At 42.9% G+C, this 21,873-nt stretch overlaps 1 protein-coding gene and 2 pseudogenes across 6 annotated transcripts in view; 2 read left to right on the top strand and 1 right to left on the bottom strand.

Annotated features, from left to right (window-relative positions):
- Positions 1-330: 330 nt before the first annotated feature.
- On the bottom strand, positions 331-3,059 carry LOC308511909 (reticulon-3-like; annotated as a pseudogene). Its single transcript has 2 exons — positions 3,050-3,059; positions 331-838 (listed from the first exon to the last, which is right to left on the bottom strand). The product of its transcript is annotated as a reticulon-3-like (transcript).
- A 14-nt stretch (positions 3,060-3,073) lies between these two features.
- LOC308511908 (ferritin heavy chain-like) lies at positions 3,074-3,886 on the top strand (annotated as a pseudogene). Its single transcript has 3 exons — positions 3,074-3,105; positions 3,207-3,642; positions 3,728-3,886. The product of its transcript is annotated as a ferritin heavy chain-like (transcript).
- A 2,454-nt stretch (positions 3,887-6,340) lies between these two features.
- Positions 6,341-21,873, top strand: part of MECP2 (methyl-CpG binding protein 2) — a 59,409-nt gene continuing 43,876 nt past the window's right edge. Inside the window, exons 1-2 of one of the 4 annotated variants that reach the window (XM_081081453.1) lie at positions 6,366-6,461; positions 11,188-11,311. Coding sequence is in view for 2 of the 4 variants with exons in the window: in XM_081081452.1 (XP_080937578.1) it covers positions 6,400-6,461 (62 nt within the window). In the remaining 2 variants the exon portion in view is untranslated. Of the gene's footprint in view, positions 6,462-11,187; positions 11,312-21,873 lie in introns of all 4 variants that reach the window. The other 3 variants (XM_081081455.1, XM_081081454.1, XM_081081452.1) reach the window with 3 other exon arrangements.

The raw sequence follows: 21,873 nt of genomic DNA, 5'->3' as shown, positions 1-21,873 counted from the left end.
CACTTTCTTTCAGCTTCAGAGGTACGTTGTACCAATAGCTGGTCTTCAGATATATTCTGTCAATGATGCCACTTTCTTTTGGCTTCAGAATGTCAACAAAAACAACCAAATTATGATCAACAGTGACAGATCAAAACACACACATGTGATTGGTGCCAGTGAGAGCTTTATATGTATCACACATGCCCAAGTCAACTTAGCCTTTTATATATATATATATAGAATAGACTTACTTTGTTAGACCTGCTTTCTGATTTAAAGTACAGGTAACAACATTATGACTATTAAATGACATTTTAGTAACTGTGGCATTTCTGGTTTCCATGTAACTTATTCTGCAAAACTCACAATTCCAGGTAGTTTTGCTTGGATTTTTTCAATAGTCAACTTGGTCTCACCATGAGCGATGCCAACATAGTGATCAGTCTGGGTCTTGTACTTCTCACAGACAATCGAAACATGAAAATGAGCAGTTCAGCAAGAATCAGAAGGGTGATTTCATTGAAAATGGCACCACAAAGGTTATCAGTCACATTAAGACAGCCAGCTTTAAAGAGTCAACCAGATCTTCTACCAGAAAGAAAAAAGAATGAGTTTCAAGGCCCTGTTGATGTACACCCACGTAATTATGGAAAGCTTTGAATGGATGGCCTTCTTCTGAATTCTGTACAGCTTGGATGGCAAACCTGTAGACCCTGAAGCTGATGGTGACAGAGAGAAGAGCCAGGATGCGGTAAGAAATCACACTGATGACACTGAAAGCTGCCAGGGAAGGCAGAATGACCAGCATGGTGCCAAAGGCAAACCTTCACATCTCGCCAGAAAATCAGATCGTGCACTTGATAATGCCATATTGAGACAGATGTAACATCAGTGTTTGCTGGTCACTTCCTGATCGGATGGATTTCAGTAGATCTCTGTTGATAGTCCTATGGCCTTGGCCAGCATTAAACACCAAAACCATCTGAAGTGTGGCTGGTAAGGGTTTGAAGCTGGTGAAACCAAGGGTTCAGTCCAAGGGCACATCTCAAGGCTAGGCTTCAAGTAGGACCTGAGATTTAAAATATATATATATATTGATTTTAGAGAGAGGAAGAGATAGGGAGAGAGAGATAGAAACATCAGTGTTGAGAGAGAATTATTGATCGGCTGCTTCCTGCATGCCCCACACTGGGACTGAGTCCACAACCCAGGCAAATGCCCTGATCGGAAATCGAACCCTGACCTGGTTCATAGGTCAATGCGCAACCACTGACCACACCAACTGGGCAAAAAAATGTATATTTTCTATCAGTTCAAGGAATTTTTAGACAGATGGAGTAGAAATTTGCACTCTATCTGCCATATCCATAAAAACCTTGTGGTTGTTGGTTTTCTGATAATTGCTATCTCTATGACATTTTCCTGGATTTTATCTTCTATTGTCCCATTTTTAAGGAGAGCCATTTTTAAAATGTTATAGTCCCATTTTTTAAATAACCCATTTTTTATTCTACTAGCAAATGCTTTAAACTCTATTTATTTTCCTACTTTTCGATGGAAAGGGTGAAATTGTATCATTTAACTCTTATTTATTCAAACTAAAGATTTTTTAGCAAGACCCTCTTCATTGGTTTTCTCTTTCAAAAATGTCTTGACTTCTAGTCTTATATACTTACTCTTCTGGGTCTAGCATTAACTTGTTACAGTCTATAAAAACTCCTGGATTTTTACTCAGGCAAAGAATTTTCAGATTAATTTATGAAGAATTGACATCTTTATTATTGTAGACTCTTCCCTTAGTAGTTTCTTTTCTTTTTTTTTTTTTCAGGTTTTCTTTTGTGTTTTCAGTAAAGCTTTAGAGTTTTTTAATAGACATTTTAACTTTTTTTATTAAGTTTATTCCCAACTGTTTTGTAATTTTTGTAATTAGAGTGAGTTGAATCTTTCCTCCCCCATTTCTTTTTCCAGCTTTTAATTACTAGCTGGATTTCCATCTCTGCATTCTAAAAACCAGAAAATCAACTTGGGGTTGATGGGTCTTTCTCCTCATGGTGAAACTCCAAGGATGAAAGTTAAAAGAGTGGGAGGAAAAGCACATATGTGTTTTATTTTACATGAATGATGTTGTACTGTAGATCTTGTTCTGTTTCTTGCTTTCTTTCCACTTGATACCATTAAATATGATGTTTGCTCTAAGTCTTTTTATAGATACCTTTGATTAGATTAGGGAAGTTCCACTCTATTCATAGTTCTCTAAGTTGTTGTTGTTGGTTCTTTGTGTGTGTGTGTGTGTGTTTTTAAACCTCGCCCAAGAATATTTTTCCATTGATTTTTAGAGAAAGTGGAAGAAAGAGGGAAAGAGAGAGAAACATCGATGTGAGAGAAATACATTGATTGGTTGCCTCCTGCACGCTCCCCAACCAGGCCCCCCCCCCCCCGGGCCGGGGAGGAGCCTACAACCGAGGTACATTCCCTTGACTGGAATCGAACCTGGGACCTTTCAGGTCCCAGGTTGATGCTCTATCCACTGAGCCACGCTGGCTAGCACTTGTTGGTTTTTTTAATCATAAGTAGGTGTTGAATTTTACCAGGTCCATTTTCTGCATTGATTGGAATAATCACATAATTTGTTCCCCTTAAATCTCTTAACTTTGATTTTCTAATTTTAAACCATCCTTGCATTCTTAGGGTAAAACTCAACTTGGTTATGACATACCATTATATATTGCTGGATTTAATTTTCTAGGTTTTTTACCCCTATTTCCACATCTTGTGTCATACTTTCATTGGCTCATTATAATAGTTATATTGGTCTCATAAAAGTTTCAAGAGACTTCTTTCTTTCCTATGATTGGAATTGCCCACTCATTAAAGATTTGTAGAACTCATCTATAAAGCTCTCTGAGCTTGTTCTTTTTGGGAAGTAGATTTTAAAAATATATAGTCAATTTTTTTGTGGTTATAGAGGGTCTATCCAGGTTTTCTGTTTCTAGAATCAGTTTTGGTAAGCTGTGCCTTTTCTAGAAATCTATACCTTGTGCTTATGTTTTCCAATTTACTGACATACAGTTATGCATAATAGCCTTTAAAAATGTATCTGGACAATCATTGCGGAGAGTCGCCGTAGTTTCCTGCTTCAACAGTGCTTGGGCGGAACCCAGAGCACCCAGAGCTTGATCCATCCCAGCCAGCTGCCCAAATCCAGCCTTCTGCCACCTCCTCAGAGTGCCCGCCCTCTGCCACCGCTCTAGCGCAGTGCAGCAGAGTCTCCATGAAGCTGGGTCCACCTCGCAGGTGCGCCAGAACTACCACCAGAACTCGGAGGCCACCGTCAACTGCCAGATCCACCAGGAGCTCTGTGCTTCCTATGTCTACCTGTCCATGTCTTACTACTTTGACCATGACGATGTGGCTTTGAAGAACTTTTGCTGAACATATTTTCTTCACCATCTCATGAGGAGAGGGAATGTGCTGAGAAATTGATGAAGCTGCAGAACCAATGAGGCTGAATCTTCCTTCGGGATATCAAAAAACCAGACCGTGATGACTGGGAGAATGGGTTGAATGCAATGGAGTGTGCATTGCACTTGGAAAAAAAGCATGAGTCAGTCACTACTGGACTTGTACAAACTGGCCACTGACAAAAATGACCCTCATTTGGCATGGGGGGGGGGCATGGGGGGATAAGGACACATATGTAATACCTTAATCAATAAAGAAATTTTTAAAAAATGGCCCTCATTTGTGTGACTTCATTAAGACTCACTACCTGAATGAACAGGTGAAATCCGTCAAAGAATTGGGTGACCATGAAACCAACTTGAGCAGGTTGAGGGCCCCTGAAACTGGCATGCCAGAGTTTCTCTTTGATAAGCACACCCTGGGAGACAGTGATGAGAGCTAAGCTGTAGGCTGGCTTCCCATAGCCACGGGGGTGACTTCCCTGGTCACCAAAGTAGTACATGCGTGTCATAGTTACTTTTATCTTTTCTATAACTTGTACCAAATCATCCATTCACGTCTTTCATTGGTACCATTCCTACAAATACTAGTAATTTGGTAACCCCCTCCCCCCCAAAAAAAACATATCTGTGTTATCAATCATCTCTTGTATAATCTATTGTATCTGTAGGCTATGTCTCCTTTTCATTACTAATATACATAATTGACTTCTTTCTTCTCTCCTAATATCTAGGTTTTTAAAGGGTTGGCTTTTGTTTTTCAGCGTTTCAAAGATTCAACTTTTGATGTTCTCAATTCTCTCTATCACTTGTTTCTGCTTCATCAATTTCTGCTCATCCTATTTTTCTCCTACTTTTTCTAGGTTTACTATGCTTTTCCTTTTATAGCTTCTCGATTTGGGTGTTCAGTTTGTTGACTTGTTGACTGCTTGTTGACCCAACCATCTACTCAACATCTCCACTTGCACATTGTGGTGAAAGGCATACCTTTACTCAATTGCTCAGGCCAAAAACTCAGGAATCATCCTTGTTTTTTCTCTTTCTTTATACCCTACAGCCAATCTTTTCTGCTTGATTTTAAAAATATACCTTGAATCTCACAGCTTCTCAGAACCTCCACTGCTACCATCCTAATTAAAGCCACCATCACCTTTCCTAGTCTGTTGTCAGAACCCCTGACTGGGCTCTTGCTCCTACTGTTGTCCTAGCACAGGTAGTTCTCCATGCTGCACTTATGACATAGATCTGATAATGTCAGCTCCAAGTTCAAAATTCTCCAGGGGTTTCTCATCTCAGAATAAGTTCCCAGTTCCCATGGTTGCTCCAGCTTCTTCTCCAATTGCACACCCCACCCCTCTCTAGCCACATAAGCTTCCTTGTTAGCCCCCAACATGCCAGACATAATCTTTCCTCAGGACATTTGAATTTGACTGAAATGTTGTCTCCCCAGATATCCATATGGGAGAATAAAATGAGGGCAAAAGCCTGTGGATATCTATAATATTTTTATATATATTTTTATTGATTTCAGAGAGGAAGGGAGAGGGAGCAAGAGATAGAAACATTAATGATGAGAGAAAATCATTGATCAGCTGCCTCATGCACACCCCCTACTGGGGATCGAGCCTGCAGTCCTTGACCGGAATAGAACCTGGGACCCTTAAGTCTGCAGGCCAACGCTCTATCCACTGAGCCAAACCAGCTATGGCTGGATATCTAAATAACACCCCTGCACCCTTGTTTTATCTATCTCAAAGCCCTTATCACTATGTGACATTATAGTATACACTTATTTGTATGTTTAGTATGAATCTTCGATATAATGTTAGTTTCCTGTCTTGTTCAGTACTGTGCATCCAGAGCCTGGAACAGTGCCTGGCTGTTTAATAAATGAATGGGTTGGAGCCAACTCAGAATCAGAGGGTTCCTCATTAATCATAGAACTAGCACAAGGAGCATTGGATGAGTTGGGTGTTGGCTGGAATCAGAGTAAGGTCGCTTTGACAAGCAGTCTTGTCCCGAACACCCCATTGGTTAAAACTTTTCTCATACTCCTAAATATTTTTACAAAACAGAATTGCTGGATCTTAGCTCCCAAATCACCTCTTCTAGGAAGTCTTCCCTTTCTGCTCCAGGCAGAGCTTAGTCTGTTCTCCTGCGATCCCACTGTCCCTTCTTCACACCTCCACCAAACCATCTGATCCAACAATGACAAGTGTCATGCAGCTTGGCATGTACCCTCTTCCCCCATGAGAGTGTTTCACCAAGGCCAAGGCTGTGATTTGTTGTCAGCTTACTCCCTGCCTCAATGAGAATGTGATTCATGGCAGGCTCAGATGAAAGAATGCAATGTGCCTATTAAATCAAGATCCCTTGGCTGGAACAACATCAGGGTCCAGGGCAGGCAACTTTGCTGCTTCTACTGAAGGTAATGGTATTTAGGAAAAGTGGATGCAATGGAACATTTATTGCAGCGTACTTGGTGCATTTGTGGACAGCATGTCAATAGCCAGGGAGGGCCGCGCAACCAGGAGTCCGGAGCCTAGGCCCTCAATTGCCCCAGCATCCGCAGGGGCCCATTAATCCTTAATATTCAAATTCCGCCCACTAAACCAGCCCCTTCGTGCCGAAGCCACCTCTTTTCACCAAATGATGGCCAATGGCAGCCAATAGGCAGCTGGACAGGGTACCCGCCCCCTTTTCCCTGGTCAGAATGGACACAAACTCCCGCCAATTGGTTGCGTCGCCGCTGAGGCTCCGCCCCACCCCGGCCATCGCACCCAATTGCGGGCGGGCTCGCTGCGGGGGCCGAGGGGCGGGACGCAGGCGCGCAGGTGCAGCTGCGCGCATGCCGGCCGGGAGGGCGGGGCGCGACGTCGGCCGTGCGGGGTCCCGGCGTCGGAGGCGCGCGCTCCCTCCTCTCGGAGAGAGGGCTGTGGTAAAAGCCGTCCGGAAAATGGCCGCCGCCGCCGCTGCCGCGCCAAGCGGAGGAGGAGGAGGAGGCGAGGAGGAGAGACTGTGAGTGGGACCGCCGCAGCCGCGGGCGGGGACCCTTGCCGAGGGGCGGGGGGTAGGGGCGGGACGTGGCGCGGGAGGGGCCCGCGGGGTCGGCGACACGGCTGGCGGATGGCGTCCCTCCTCTCTACCCTCCCCCTCCCGCCGCCGCCGGTGACGGCTCCCCCCCGGCCCGTCACCCACACTCGCGGGTGTCCGTCCTCGACGCGGCCTCCCAGGGCCGCCTTCGCCTGGCGTCCCGCTTCCTCCCGCCGTCGGTGCGCATCCCGGCCCCGAGCCCCTTGGGCGCCTCTTTCGCCAGAGCTTCACTTGTCCGGGCTGCGTGTGCGTCGTGCCCTTCTAGGGGCTTCGGGCCCGCGGCGCCGTCGCGCGCCCGCGGCCCCGGCCTCTCCCTTCCTCGCGCTCTCCCCTCTCCCTTCCTCGCGCGCCCCCTCTCCCGTTACTCGCCCCCCCCACCGGCGCGCGTGCGCAGTCCGTCTCCTGTCGAGAGAGTGCGCCACAAGGGCTCCTGCGCTCTCACCCCCATCTCCAGGCTTTGCCTCCCCCTCCTTCTCGCCCATTCCATGAATTTCTGCCCCCGTTGCGAGCGAGTCGTCCACCATCTCCTTTGCTATCTAGCAGGAACAAGTAGGTGCGAATTATTGTCATCCCACAAAAGGAACTGGATATTGTGCTCCTGGTCCCACAACTCATCCTAAAGAGGCTGTTCTAGTTCCCATCAGGAGCCGTGGGTAGGGGATTGCGTGTCCGGCAGCACCTGAGGCTCTTCTGTGGAAGCGCGTCCCCGGGGTCTTTGGGGATGCTGTGGCCTCAGAATATGAGTGCCCTTCCATCCTCCCCCCTTCGCCGGCGATCTTCCAGTTACATAAGTGGAATGGGACCTAGTCTGTAACGGGCTCCCATAGTCTTGGATCGCGAAGATCACCAATACCAGATGGGGCAAGTTCATCTCATCGCTGTGGTTCCTGTCACTTGTCCCTGAAAGTTTATTTTCTTTCTAGTGTGGTTATGACTGAATCACCCAAACTGAAACTCAGGTGACTTTTACGTGGCGTGGCAATGTGTCTGTGGCTTTGCACTGAAGACTTAAGAGGTCATTGTGAAGAGTCTTAAAAGAGTGCTCTTACAGAGGAGACCGTGTATGACATTGCTAAGTATGGACCCGAGAGGGGGAAGCTTGCTCTTGAATATCTCTGTGGCAGTCGCTTCTGTTGTGTGTTCGGTGTGGATTGGTCCCAGCAGAAATGGGCTCCACCACAACATTGATATTCCTGACTCATGGTCAGGCAGATGTGTGCTTCTGGTTATTTTTCCAGGAACAGGAATGGGCTTTGCAGAGCTATTCACATGTTGTGTCTGCTGTGTTCACACGTTGTGTCTGCTGTGTGGGATCACTATCCTAAATAATGAGATGATAGGATCAAATTAAGGGGGTGGTTGGTGATCGTGGAGCCAAACCGTGTGTGTTGCTAAGTGGCTTAGACTTTTTAGAACTCTCACAAGTTGTAGGCGTAGTAGAAAAACGAAGCATAGTCGGACCTTGGTAGTAAAAATTCGCTGTTAATAGGTGAATTTATTACTCTAGAGGGGAAATTTGGGTTTTGTGGCTGGACTTTTCAACTGGATCTCAGTGACTACAGTTAATAACAAGATTGAGCTGATCTCTTGGGTCTTTTGAAATATGCTGGATCCTTATGAAAAATGCAGGGTCTGGATTTTTAGGTCTTCGGGGAATTTCCCTCTGGGATTCAGGGAAATGGGATTTTTTAGGACTTCTACTTAAAATCCTAGTCAGGAAGCCTAGGAAACACTTCCTTTTAAAGGGCACATCAATCTAGTACAAGTACAGTTGATTAAGTAAGTCGCCACAGAGCACCCATCTGTAGCATGTTAGCTAGGTGGCTGATCACTGAGGTGCATACTGTCCGCGCACACAGACAGACAGACAAGCCTCACTTGACAAAGATTCCAAAGTATGCACTTATAAACCTGAGATGTGACAGGACAAGGGCTCTGCTTTGTTTTGTCCTTATTGGCAATGTGTTTGCCTCCTCAGATGCGCTCCAGCTAGTTGTTTGTCATGCCCCCAGCCCTTTAAACAGCACAGGCAGCATCCAGAATATAGTTTCTCTGCAAAGTTCCTGGTGGCATCTGAAGTCAGCATGTCCTAACAGCTTGACGGCTTTCTTGCTAGTACTGGCTTATCACACTGTCCTATTTCTTGTTGTTACAAATTTGCCTGGAATGCTTTAAACCTAGAGTACTTTGTTGCACCTGACAGAGCGCGATGCAGTCAAACCCTACTGTTTTTGTGTTGGTGGGGTTAAAATACAATTTTTGCATTCTATTTGCAGTTTCTAACCAGAGTCATTGTTTCCCTGTCTGCCCTGCCTCTGAGTGGCTGAATCTAGTGGGGCGGGGAGGCAAGCTGTGGTGTTTGACAAAACTGGCTAGATGACTGCAGCATTAAGTTGCCCCCACCCAGATACTCCTTCCCCCACATAGAGATGGAGTGAGAAGCTCGCTTCTTTAACTTAGAATAAAGAAGAGCAGAGGTAAAATTTTTAGTCCCGGTCTCAAGGCCGGTTTCCACCGCTAATGTACCTGCCTGGGATTATTTGCATGATAAATGTTGTGTCCTGAAACTAGTAATCTTTTATAAAGGTGAATACCAGTGGAAATATTTAAATGGCTAAGAGCAGTTTGCTGGCAGGTTGCCTGAGTATCTGTGAGGAGGGGAGAATCACAGAAGATATTTGGCGTTTGTAGTAACTAGTATTTTAAACGAACGGGGGTAAAGAACAGTCCTAGAATGGAGGCAAGTTTCAGGGAGTTTGGCAGGACACTTCCTTGTATTCACTGCCCTCTGTTATGGTGACATGAGACCAGCCTCCTATGGCCGACAGGCACAATCTTTTTTCTTGGGGAGAGCATTATTGCCGCTCCAATGGAAGGACCTTGTCCTCAATGCTTCCGTACCGGCCCTGTTCAGGCAAACTGCCATTGTCACCACTGTGCTTCTACCTTGTTTTGGTTACGACAGACGTAAATGGGTTCCTCTTATTTGAGCTCACTCACACAAAGGTTGTGCTTCTCTGCCTTTACCTGCTCTCTTCTGCCTTTCTCTTGCAAGGAACCTTTACCTATTGAAAACTTGACTTTCATGCCAGTGCTTAAAAACTTGGTTCCACCACTTTGATGGTAGGTATGATGTGTAGGGGACCTGACCGGAAATGGGAATTTGGGGGTGGGCAGGGCATCCCCACTCAAAGGGCGAAGTGACTATTCTGTTAGAGAATAAAACCTTGGCCTTTATAGCTTTTTCAAGGCACACTTGTGTGGGTCTGCTGGCATATGGATGTGTTCTCACTGGAGCTGTTTTGCTGTTACTGCAGAAGTCTGGACTCTCGGGAGCAAGCCTGAGGAAGCGGTCACTTGTCTTCCTTGCCTAAGAGCTGGGGGTGTGATATATATGGACCTGCAAATCACTGCTTTATTGGGTGTTCACCTAACTGCTCTCATCTGCTGGCTCTTTTATTTCCCCCATGAAATCTTCGGTTAATTAAAGATCTTAAAACTTTCAAAGCTGGAAGGAACCTAGTCCAGCTCCCTCCGTGTATAAGTAGAAAAACAATTGTGGCTGTGAGAAATTGTGGCTTTTCCAGGGCCTCCCAGCCAGGATACCAGTTTGATTTTTATGATATAGCTAACTGAGTAATACTGTTACTTCGACTTTGGGGATTTCAAAGCATTCTATGACTCGACTGTTTAAGAGAATTGTAAGGCCTCACTGCACCTCAATAGATAATTTTAGGAACCATCCTGGTAGTTACAGACCAGCCGTAAGTAAAAGACTTGGTTTGTGTTGCCCTTCCTCTGCGTTTGATTAAACAGGTAATAGTGTGAATAGTCTCTCTAAGCTGTACACACTAGGCTTTTTTTATCGTAAAGATGAAAGTGCTACTTTTGGGCCAGCGAGATATCCAAGATTAGCTAATACGGGCCAGTTTAGGTTTTAACAAGGAAATGATGGTTATCTTAATGATAAAAATGTGATGACAAAAGTCCTTTTTTGAACATGTGTTCAAGAGCAAAAGAGAAACTGTCAAACTAATAACTCAGCTTGTTGAACATTGCAATTTACTGATCCGAGAGGCTTTTAAAAAGTGATTGCTCTGAGTCAGACTTGTGTATTTTGGAGGTTGGCTTTGGATCCCCCAGGGCACTTGGTTTCCATTGATGCTGCTTTTTTCTCTTAGGGTGACAGCCCCATTTACATGATGTTACAGCAACTTGTTGCAGCTTCAGCTGCTTGAAAACGAAGGGAGACTTTGCCTCTGGGTTTCACGTGTTCTTTTGAGGATGAGATATTAATGTTGCGTGTTCTCTTGAACATGCATTCTATCCCTGAGTGTTTCTGTATGACATGGTATAAGAAATACTTACCGGAGATCATCACTAATGATATGCTTTATAGTGTCAAAGTGTCCTTCAGAAGTGACAAGGACCTGTGATAGTGTCGATTCTAACGCATGAATCTTTCCTTTATTTTAGCACTGTGTTTTATGTGCCAGTAATTTGCAGTTTATCCTTTGTTTCTAGCTAGGTAAGCTGGGAAATAGCATAGTACTTTGTCTATATGTTTATCTTCAAATTGTCACAAATAGCCCTGGGAAAAAGGTCGTGCAGCACAATGGGGGCTTTCAACTTACGATTTTCTTTGTTTTAGGCTCCATAAAAATACAGACTCACCAGTTCCTGCTTTGATGTGACATGTGACTCCCCAGAATACATCTTGCTTCTGTAGACCAGCTCCAACAGGATTCCATGGTAGCTGGAATGTTAGGGCTCAGGTAAGTAACCTTCCTTTTTTTTTTTTTAGTATATGTCCTGGTTTGGCCATCTGTTTTTAAAAAAATAATAAAAACAAGGAAAAAAATAAGATATACTACTCTTGGACAGTATAAAAGTACCCCAAAGACAAAAGACATAACTGTGCCAAACTGTGCCATATAATAAAAAAAAGTCACTTCCCTGAGCCCTGAAAGGTCAGTTTGGGTAGGGTTACTTGGTAGCCACAGCGTGATCTGGGGGCGGGCGTCAGATTAGAGCCGGAACTGGTGATCTGCAACTTCAGTTCACCTTGAGGCAGGTCAGCTGAGCTGAGAGCGCTTTGACTGAGCTTTTCACCTGCCGCTGCTGCTGTTGCCCAGTGGTCTTCAGCATGGTGCTTTGTTTGCTTTGGTTTTGGGTAAATGACTTCTGGTCAACATTAGTGAGCAGTGGTAATGTATTTTCAGATACAGGAACTGGTGTATGGTCCCCTGGAAGGATAGCCTCCTGAAAGCTGTCACAGAACAGTGGAGCCTATGGCTCATGGCATGTACTTGCCACACTCCTTCCATGGGAACTAAAGAGAACACTCAGACACATGTCTGGCTCTTGAGACTCTAGAGCAGAATGAATGCTTTTTGAAAAGCTGGGGATCCAAGCTGTTGGAGGTCTGACACTCGGGTGCTCTGTCAGCCACACTTTTGGCTACTTTGGTGCCCTTGTGTGGACTTAAGTTTTGTAAAAATGAGTGGTTCCTTAATTTCTCAATTGTCAGGCTCAGTATCTCAAGCTTTTTAAAAATCCGTGGCCACTCCACATTTGATGTTTTGACACCTGTATTTTAAACATTCCAGGTGGTAAGGCAAAACATTCTAATTGATTTTTTCCATTTCTTTTCTTAAGAAAAAAACGTGAGTTTACACATATGCTGCCACTGTGATTCCAGCTGAGACTCCCAAGTAGCACTTTGTTGTGTCTCTAGTGGTTTCTGACATCTCACTCTAAAGCTGTGTGGACATCTTAGCCTGTTTAGAGACTACGTGAGGGGCAGTGTTTGGGCAGAGGAGAATAGAAGGTGTGGAAGGGAAGGGAAGAGCATCACACTGCTGCCAAGTCCCAAATTTGGTTTTGACTCCTGATCCTATGACTCAAATTGTCATTCCCCTTTGCTGTGGGGTATGCCTTGGGCCCTGCTGACAGGACAGTCTTTGTACTCCATGTATTTATGCTGGTGGGAGTTGTGTGGCTGGCGCTTTGTGCATTGTCTCGGAAATTGTGTGGACTAAATGTAATATGGGCGGTAAATGGGTTTCTTCTGGATTTTATAAAACATGCAGTGATGACTCTACAATTTCTTCTAAAAAGTATAGAAAGGAAGAGATCTTTTAAAAAAATATCTCTTATTACTTATGAATGGGAAAGACAGCGATTTGAGTGAGCATCAAGGAACTTTGAAGGGAATACTCAAAGGACAGAACCTGTCTTTAGTAGATGAGTGCTTGCATCTTACTAATTTTCTTCTTTTTAAAGAAGCTATAAAAAGAATACATACTTTTATGCATACATACATTTTAAAGTATATCAAGTAAAAAATGAAAGCTTTCTGTTACTCTTTGTGCCTGCTACTCAGAGTAACCATGTTAATAGCTTAACGTAGATCCTTCTGAATCTTCTTCTCAGGCTATACAAATATGCACCTTCTGTGTTTTAACAAAATGAGGTTAGTATTATACATATTTAGTATTGTACATATTTATCTCTCTGCCTCATTTTTGTTAAATAGCACTATAGTCTGATACTAACTTTCTGCCATGCATTGTCCCCCTATTGGTTTTCCCAATGGTTCCCTATTAAAGATACTACTGGATTCAACTTACTCATATGTCAGTCTTTTTTTTTAATATATTTTATTGATTTTTTAAAAAATATTTTATTGATTTTTTTACAGAGAGGAAGGGAGAGAGATAGATAGAGAGTTAGAAACATCGATGAGAGAGAAACATCGATCAGCTGCCTCCTGCACATCTCCCACTGGGGATGTACCCGCAACCCAGGTACATGCCCTTGACCGGAATCGAACCTGGGACCTTTCAGTCCGCAGGCTGACGCTCTATCCACTGAGCCAAACTGGTTTCGGCTGATTTTTTTTAAAAAATATATATTTTATTGATGTTTTACAGAGAAGAAGGGAGATAGAGAGTTAGAAACATCGATGAGAGAGAAACATCGATCAGCTGCCTCCTGCACATCTCCTACTGGGGATGTGCCCGCAACCAAGGTACATGCCCTTGACCGGAATCGAACCTGGGACCTTTCAGTCCACAGGCCGACGCTCTATCCACTGAGCCAAACCGGTTTCAGCAATATTTTATTGATTTTTTACAGAGAGGAAGAGAGAGGAATAGAGAGTTAGAAACATCGATAAGAGAGAAACATAGATCAGCTGCCTCCTTCACACCCCCTACTGGGGATGTGCCCGCAACCCAGGTACATGCCCTTGACCGGAATCAAACCTGGGACCCTTGAGTCCGCAGGCCGACGCTCTATCCACCGAGCCAAACTGGTCAGGGCTGTCAGTCTTTTTGAAGAACCACTGCTTAGACTTGAACTTGCTGGTCGGTACCACCACATTATCTTCCTAAATGGCTATTCCAGTTCCCATGACAGTCTGAGAAGGTGCCACTTCCCCATACCTTCCCAGGATTGGCTAGCCATCATTTAAATTTGTGCTCTTTGGGTTATTAACTGAGGCTGAACCTCAGTAATCATTGGTCATTTGTATTTGGTCTTTGTGAATTGCCTGTTCGTGTTCTGCACTCAATCTTCCGTTGAGATATTTTTAAGTCAATTTGTAGAAACTCTCTATGTATTAAGGATATTAATTCTCTTCCATCATGCAGATATTTTTTCCTACTTTATCATATATCTTTTGATTCTGCTTGTCTTTTTGATATATAAGATTTCTGTTATGATTTCTCCTTTTACTTTATACTTAGAAATCCTTTCGTACTATTGAGCACATCAATATTCATCTATATTATCTTTCTTCATAAAAAACTTGAGCCCTGGCCAGTGTAACTCTGTTGATTGTGTATCGTCCCAAGCACCAAAAGGTTGCCGGTTTGATTCTCAGTCAGGGAACATGTCTGGGTTGCAGGTTTGGTCCCCTGATACCTCCCCCCCCCCCATTTCCCTTCCTCTTTCTCTAGCATCAATAAAAACATTTTCTTGATTTTTAAAAAAGCTTGATATGCTGTATTCACACATGCATATTTGATCTGTACAAAAGGATCTTATAGGTAAGTTGTCCTATGTTTTTTGTATGGTTTTTAAAAATAACAATTTGTATTTAACTTTAGGATAGGATGAGGTATAGAGCCCACTTAGCCAGTTATGCCATAGTTATTTGGTGAACCAGTAATACAGTCTTCACCTTTATCATGTGCTGACTTCAAGTGAACAAAGTATCTCTTACTTTTTTCTTTCTGAATTTTTTCTTTGTGAGGCTTGGTGGCAAGCCTGTCAGTGGATAATCATTTATTCATTCACCCAACAAATACTTGAGCCCCTGCTTTGAGCCAGGGGTGGTACTGGATCCTGCAAGTGCTGCCTTCTTGACTGGCTGCAGCGCTTATTCTGGAAGATTCAAGAAAATAGTGCATCTTCACAAAAGTAGGTTTTAGATCATCTAGGAGGAAATTCAGAGGCTGTGCTTGTGTGTGTGTGTATGATTCTGACATATAAGTTTTAGCTTTAGGGTAGACTGCAACATAAAGCATAGTTTGTTTTATAACTCATGTAATTGCAGGCTGATTTTTGTCTTGAATTATGATGAGGGCTTTTTGCTGTTGAAACAGTTCTATATTCAGCGAGCTTGATTGTTATGATAGAATAAAAGTTACGTACTGATAAAAATGGTAATTTTCTTCTATGATGATTTTGAAGCTTTCCTGTAGAGGCTGATAAATATAAAGACAGCCTTTTGGTGAATATAATCTTAGGAGAACAAGTGTAATTTTTTACAACTTGCATTATTTAAATCTAATAAATACCCACAAAACCGAAGTGAAATCCTGATTTGTATTGAAAATATTTTTTATTTAAAAAGGGTATAGCCCTAACCGGTTTGGTTCAGTGGATAGAGCGTCGGCCTGCGGACTCAAGGGTCCCAGGTTCGATTCCAGTCAAGGGCATGTACCTTGGCTGCGGGCACATCCCCAGTAGGGGGTGTGCAGGAGGAAGCTGATCGATGTTTCTCTCTCATCGATGTTTCTAACTCTCTATCCCTCTTCCTTACTCTCTGTAAAAAAATCAATGAAATATATTTTAATAAATAAATAAAAAGGGTATATAAATGATGATGGAAAAGGCTTCTTATATAAGGCTGGGTTTTTTAAAAATGATTTTTGAATAGTTGAGTATATAGTACAGAATGAAAAACATGGTATTAAAGGTTATATGATAAAAGATCTTGCTGCCCTAGCTGGTTTGGCTTAGTGGCTAGAGCGTCGGTCTATGGACTGAAAGGTCCCAGGTTTGATTCCGGTCAAGGGCACATGCCTGGGTTGCGGGCTTGATCCCCAGTAGGGGGCATGCAGGAGGCAGCCAATCAATGATTCTCTCTCATCATTGATGTTTCCATCTGTTTCTCCCTCTCCCTTCCTCTCTGAAATCAATAAAAAAATATTTTTTTAAAAAAGAGATAAACACCAACACCATTAAAAAAAAAAGATCTCGCCGAAACCGGTTTGGCTCAGTGGATAGAGCGTCGGCCTGCGGACTGAAGGGTCCCGGGTTCGATTCCGGTCAAGGGCATGTGCCTGGGTTGCGGGCATATCCCCAGTGGGGGATGTGCAGGAGGCGGCTGATCGATGTTTCTCTCTCATCGATGTTTCTGACTCTCTATCTCTCTCCCTTCCTCTCTATAAAAAAATCAATAAAATATATTAAATAAAAAAAAAAAAAAAAAAAAAAAGATCTCCTTGCCATCCTGTTCCCGGATATCCATTTCTGTCCCTGGAGGCAGCCATCATTACCAGTTCTATTTGTGTGTGTGTGTGTGATTTTTAAATTGTGGTATAATACATAATATCAAATTTACCATTTTATATATTTTAAGTGTACAATTTGGTGACCTTAAGTACATTCTTGTTGTGCAGCCATCACCAATGTGCATCTCTAGAACCCTTTTCATCTTGCGAAAGTGAAACTGTCCCCATTAAACCATTAGTCCCCATTCCTCCCTCCTCCCCCCGCTCCTGGCAATCACCCTTATACTTTCTGTCTCTATGAAATTGGATACCTCATATTATTATATATATTATACTAGAGGCCTGGTGCACGAAATTCATGCAGGGTAGGGTCCCTAGGCCTGGCCAGCAATCAGGGCCACTTGGGGCCTTCCGACTGCCAGCCGGGGCCTTCTTCGTTCCGCACTGCCCCCTGGTGGTCAGCACATGTCATAGTGAGCGATAGAAATCCTGGTCAAACTCCTGCGGGGATACGTTGCATATTAGCCTTTTATATATATAGACAGGTGTGCGTTTATGTATATATTTTGTGTGTGTGTGTTTACACTATAAATACTGTGCACATTTGCGATTGCTTTTTTTAGTTAATGTATCTTGGAGATTGTTTGGTATCAGTTCCTATACACCCATATCATTCTCTTCTTTTTTTTAAATCCTCACCCAAGGATGTTTTTTCCATTGATTTTTAGAGAGAATGAAAGGGAGGGAGGGGAAAGAGAAAGAGAGAGAAACCAGAAGAGAAAGAAACATTGATGTGAGAGAGAGATATTGATTGGTTGCCTCTTGTACTCGGCCTCTAAATTTCCTCCTAGATTATCTAAAACCTACTTTTGTGAAGATCCACTATTTTCTTGAATCTTCCAGAATGAGCACTGCAGAATGAGAACCTGCAACCTGTGACCCTTCAGTGTGTGGTCTGATGCTCCAACCACTGAGCACACTGGCCAGGGCTCGTAGCATTCTTTTTAAAAGGGTTGGTTTAGTAGTCCATTATATGGATGCACTGTAATTTAACTAGTTTTCTATTGGTGGATATTTTTGTTTCCAGTGTTTTTAACTTCGTTGATGCTGTAGTGAATAGTCTTGTACATATACCATATTGCTTATAGCAAGTATATGTATAGGAGAAATTCCTAGAGATGGGACTTGCTGGATCAAAGGTATATGCATTTTAAACTTTAATAGATAATGCTAAATCAAGGGTAATCTTTTAATTGCTTAGTTTTAAAGAGAAGACTACATATGAGTAAATACACATGCAAATTTATGACTGTAAGCCCATTTGTAGAGATTAGAGAGTTGTTAATTAGTCTAGGACAGTGGTTCTCAACCTCCCTAATGCCGTGGCCCTTTAATATAGTTCCTCATGTTGTGGTGATCCCCAATTTTATTGTTACAAATTGAACGTAATTAAAGCATAGTGATTAATCACAAAAACAATATGTAATTATATATGTGTTTTCCAATGGTCTTAGGCGACCCCTGTGAAAGGGTTGTTCGACCCCCAAAGGGGTCGTGACCCACAGGTTGAGAACCGCTGGTCTAGGAAGACAGTTTATAACAGCACTAGAAAGTAAAGTCAGAAGCTTCCATTTCATCAGATGTGAGCAGAACCTGTGAGGCAGGACCCTTTAGTTGGCAAGAGGAACTTCAGCCAGTTCTCATTTGTGAATCTTGAAGAAAATGGACCATTTTAATTTTGGTACTGTTCTAAGTTGCAGTGGCTCCTTGGGACTCAAGGTTGAAAAGTCTTCGTGGCTGCTGGACCAGATTGCTGTTGCTTCATTTCTCTTTCACTATTGTACTCTTTATATTGCAATACTTTATTCATTTTCCCTATGCTAATCGAGCATATATTAGATGTCAGTTACTGTCCTAGATGCTACGGACTGCCTCTAACCCTTAGTAATCTTTTTAAAAAATAAACATATTTTTATTGATTTCAGAGAGGAAAGAGAGAGGGGGAGAGAGATAGAAACATCAGTGATGAGAGAGAATCATTGATTGGCTGCCTCCTGCATGCCCCACACTGGGGATTGAACCCACAACCCAAACATGTTCCCTGACCAGGAATCGAACTGTGACCTCCTGGTTCATAGGTCAATGCTCAACCACTGAGCCACACGGTCAGGACAACCCTTAGTAATCTTAATGGTCTAAAGAAGCGGTTCTCAACCTGTGGGTCACGACCCCTTTGGCGGTCAAACGACCCTTTCACAGGGGTCGCCTAAGACCATCCTGCATATCAGATATTTACATTACGATTCATAACAGTAGTAATATTACAGTTATGAAGTAGCAACGAAAATAATTTTATGGTTGGGTCACAACATAAGGAACTGTATTTAAAGGGCCAGAAGGTTGAGAACCACTGGGGAAGATCCAGACAGACAAACGGGCCACTGCTCTACAAGGGGCTAAATGCTACAATGGAGAAGTACTGGCCACTGAGGAAGCATATAAATTTAAGAGGGGTCCCATCTAGACATGGGAGTGGGGTGAGGGAAGTTACTTCTTTGAAAAGTGACCCCCAAGACATTAGCTTAGTTCCGGGTGGAGGAGAGACCAGTATATATGGAGGCTTGGGCCAGAGAGAACTTTTTGGATGGGTCTGAGGAGTTCGGAGTGTGGAGGTGAATGAGACAGGCAGAGCAAGTCAAGCTGTGGGTTGGGAGTGGTTCTGTTTGCAGTGTGCTGGTAGGAAATCAGACAGCCTTACAACTGTGCTGAATAGTCTCAGCTTTCCTTCCAAGCTGCATCATACTTGAAGATGTTCCCAAGCCTCAGAAGGTAATGTGAGGCCCTCTGGCCATCCATCATGTCCCCTTTCTACCCCTCAGTGCTCTGGAGGCCATCTGCCCTGAACTGACATCCCACCCACCCATCAGGCCCTGAGGGTTCCCTTCATGGAACTTTCCATCTCTCCACTTCTCCCCCCGGAGACCCTGGAAGACTCTTGAAAAGAAGGCTTTCCCTTCTTCGACACACTTTATTTTCTGATCTTTAATACTGAGAGGGCAAGAGCTTGTATGATGTGTGAGTCAACTATGGTACCAAACTCACGCTTAGTTCTTCTGTTGTTGTTTTTTGAATTTTGAATTTTTTTTTTTTTTACCCAAGACTTTCATTGTGAAGGAAGCAGTGTTTAAACAAGCTTGCCCCTGGCTTGTCAGGGACCAGGTCCACCCTGACAAGCCATTGTGGATGGCCCACTGTAATCCCTGTGAGCAGGGACTAAGGAGATATGATCGGAGCCTTCCTCGTTGCCCGTCCGTGTGCCTGCCTTTGAAGTCCTGCTATCCTGCTATCCTGCAGGACTTCAAAGTGGTGGCTACTCGGGTACTTTTCACTCGGACTTTAGAAATATTAACAGTTTGTCCAATTTACATCAGCCTCCTTTTATGAAACTCAAATGTGACGACAACTGCAAAATCCCAGCCTGTGGTTACACTTGCTGCCCTGCCTCCCCAAGGTAGCCTGTTCCCCAAAGATGGTGGGGATAGTCTCCACGCTCCGTGAAAGCTTTATGCTGTTACACATAACCAATATATAACATTCGAAAGTGTTTTTGCAAATTTACAGGGTGGTATTATAGATGTAACATTTTGCAAGTTATTCTTTTCACTAATACTTAGCTTTTGAGCCTGGTCCATGTTGCTCTATGCACACATTCATTTAGTGTGTCTCCTTGTGCTGTAGAAACAGCTTTACAGCAGAAGCCCCGCCAGAGCCCTGAATGGAATTGTAGAGAAATGAGGATTGACATCTGGTTTATGTTTACGTCCTTTGGTCCTGTTAACCGAGAAGATATTTTTATTTCTGTATTTGTTAAAGCTTTCCTCAAAAAAGGCATCCATTTTCTAGACTTATTAATAGGACAGTTTAAAGGTTTTATTTTTAGATTTGAAAGAAAGCAAAGCCGGCTTCTAAGATATGCACATTTCTCTTTGTTTTAATCTCCTTTGCAACACTGCACATTACTGCTAAAATATGAACTTGAGCATTTTTAAGCATGAACTGGTTTTGTATGTGTGAGTTATTTTTGAAAATATTTAAAGCATTTTGGTTTTTCTGAGACTTCTAGTGGTAGTTAAGTTTTTGTTTTGTCTTTAAATACATTTTTATTGATTTTTAGAGAGAGAGGAGGGGAGAGAAAGAAACATCAATGTGAGAGAGAAACATCAATTGGTTGCCTTCTGCATGCACCCTGACCAGGGATTGAGCCCGCAACCTGGCCACGTGCCCTGACCGGGAATTGAACCGGCAACCTGTCGGTGCATGGGACAATGCTCAACCAACCGAGTCACACCAGCCAGGTCAAGTTTTGACATTACTTTGACAGGTTGTATTTTAAATTTATGCATATTTACTAACTTATTTTTTAAATATAAATTTTCGTGTGTTTCTGGTTTTTGTGTTTTTTGTAAACAACAGAAGGTATTAGTCCATATTAAGTGCTAATTTGCTCTAATATTTTCAGCTGTTTTGAGAATTGCACTTGGCAAAAAAAATAGACATACGTCTGCAGTTGTGACAGTTTGTCTTTTTGTTCCTTTTAACTCTAAATAATTCTAGTGAATTTTTTTCTAGATTTGTAAGAACATGAGAATGATTAAAGTCCTCAATACCTAAGTGGTGAGGGAAGGTTGAAAGTCTTTTTTCAGTGGTATCACCCTGTTAAAAAAACGTTAATGTAGCTTGTAAGCAACTGTATAAAATTTCTTAGTCACTCTTCCAGGTTAAGACAAAGCAAGCAAACAGAATATGGTATTTATTTTTTTAATTACACAAGTAAAACATTGTAAAAAAAAAAAAAAAAAGAAGAAGATGCATATGGACATTACTCTGGAAATTCCATGCAGAGAAAACTGCTGTTACTATTTGGTGTGTATCTTTCTAGACCGAGGGCTCTGAGAATTCAGGGGTTCTGTGACCTTGAATGGGAAAAACATTCCATCTTTATTTTCACCAACCTCTCATTGAAAATTCAGATTTCCTTCAGTGGTGACTGTAAGCAACAGACTATGGTAGTGTTAGGAGTACCTGTGACTTTGTCACCAATAGAGATCAAAGATGCTATCGTATTATGGTTGCAGATGTTTTGAAATATCATTTGTGCTCATCACTCCTTCAAACTTGGGGTAGTTGTTTGATCCACCTCTAGATCTGGATATTTAATGGTTTACTAAAGAAGCCCATATTACTCTAGCTCCAATTCTCAAAGTATGTTGTTAACAAACTTTTCTGCATTTTATTTTATGCATTTCAAAACATTCTTGCCCTAGCCAGTTTGGCTCAGTGGATAGAGCATCGGCCTGCAGACTGAAGGATCCCGGATTCAGTTCCAGTCAAGGGCGCATACCCAGGTTGCGGGCTTGATCCCCAGTAGTGGGTGTGCAGGAGGCAGCCAATCAATGGTTCTCTGTCATCATGGATGTTTCTCTCTCCCTCTCCTTTCCTCTCTGAAATCAATAAAAATATATTTTAAAAAATAATAGATTCTTCAGGAGGGGGTTCCAGAGGGCCAACAGGATCATGGCAGAAAAGAGATT

The sequence above is a fragment of the Myotis nattereri genome, assembly GCF_964212035.1.
Source record: "Myotis nattereri genome assembly, chromosome: X".
NCBI classification, from domain to species: Eukaryota; Metazoa; Chordata; class Mammalia; order Chiroptera; family Vespertilionidae; genus Myotis; species Myotis nattereri.
This window is presented reverse-complemented; position numbering and strand designations above follow the sequence as displayed.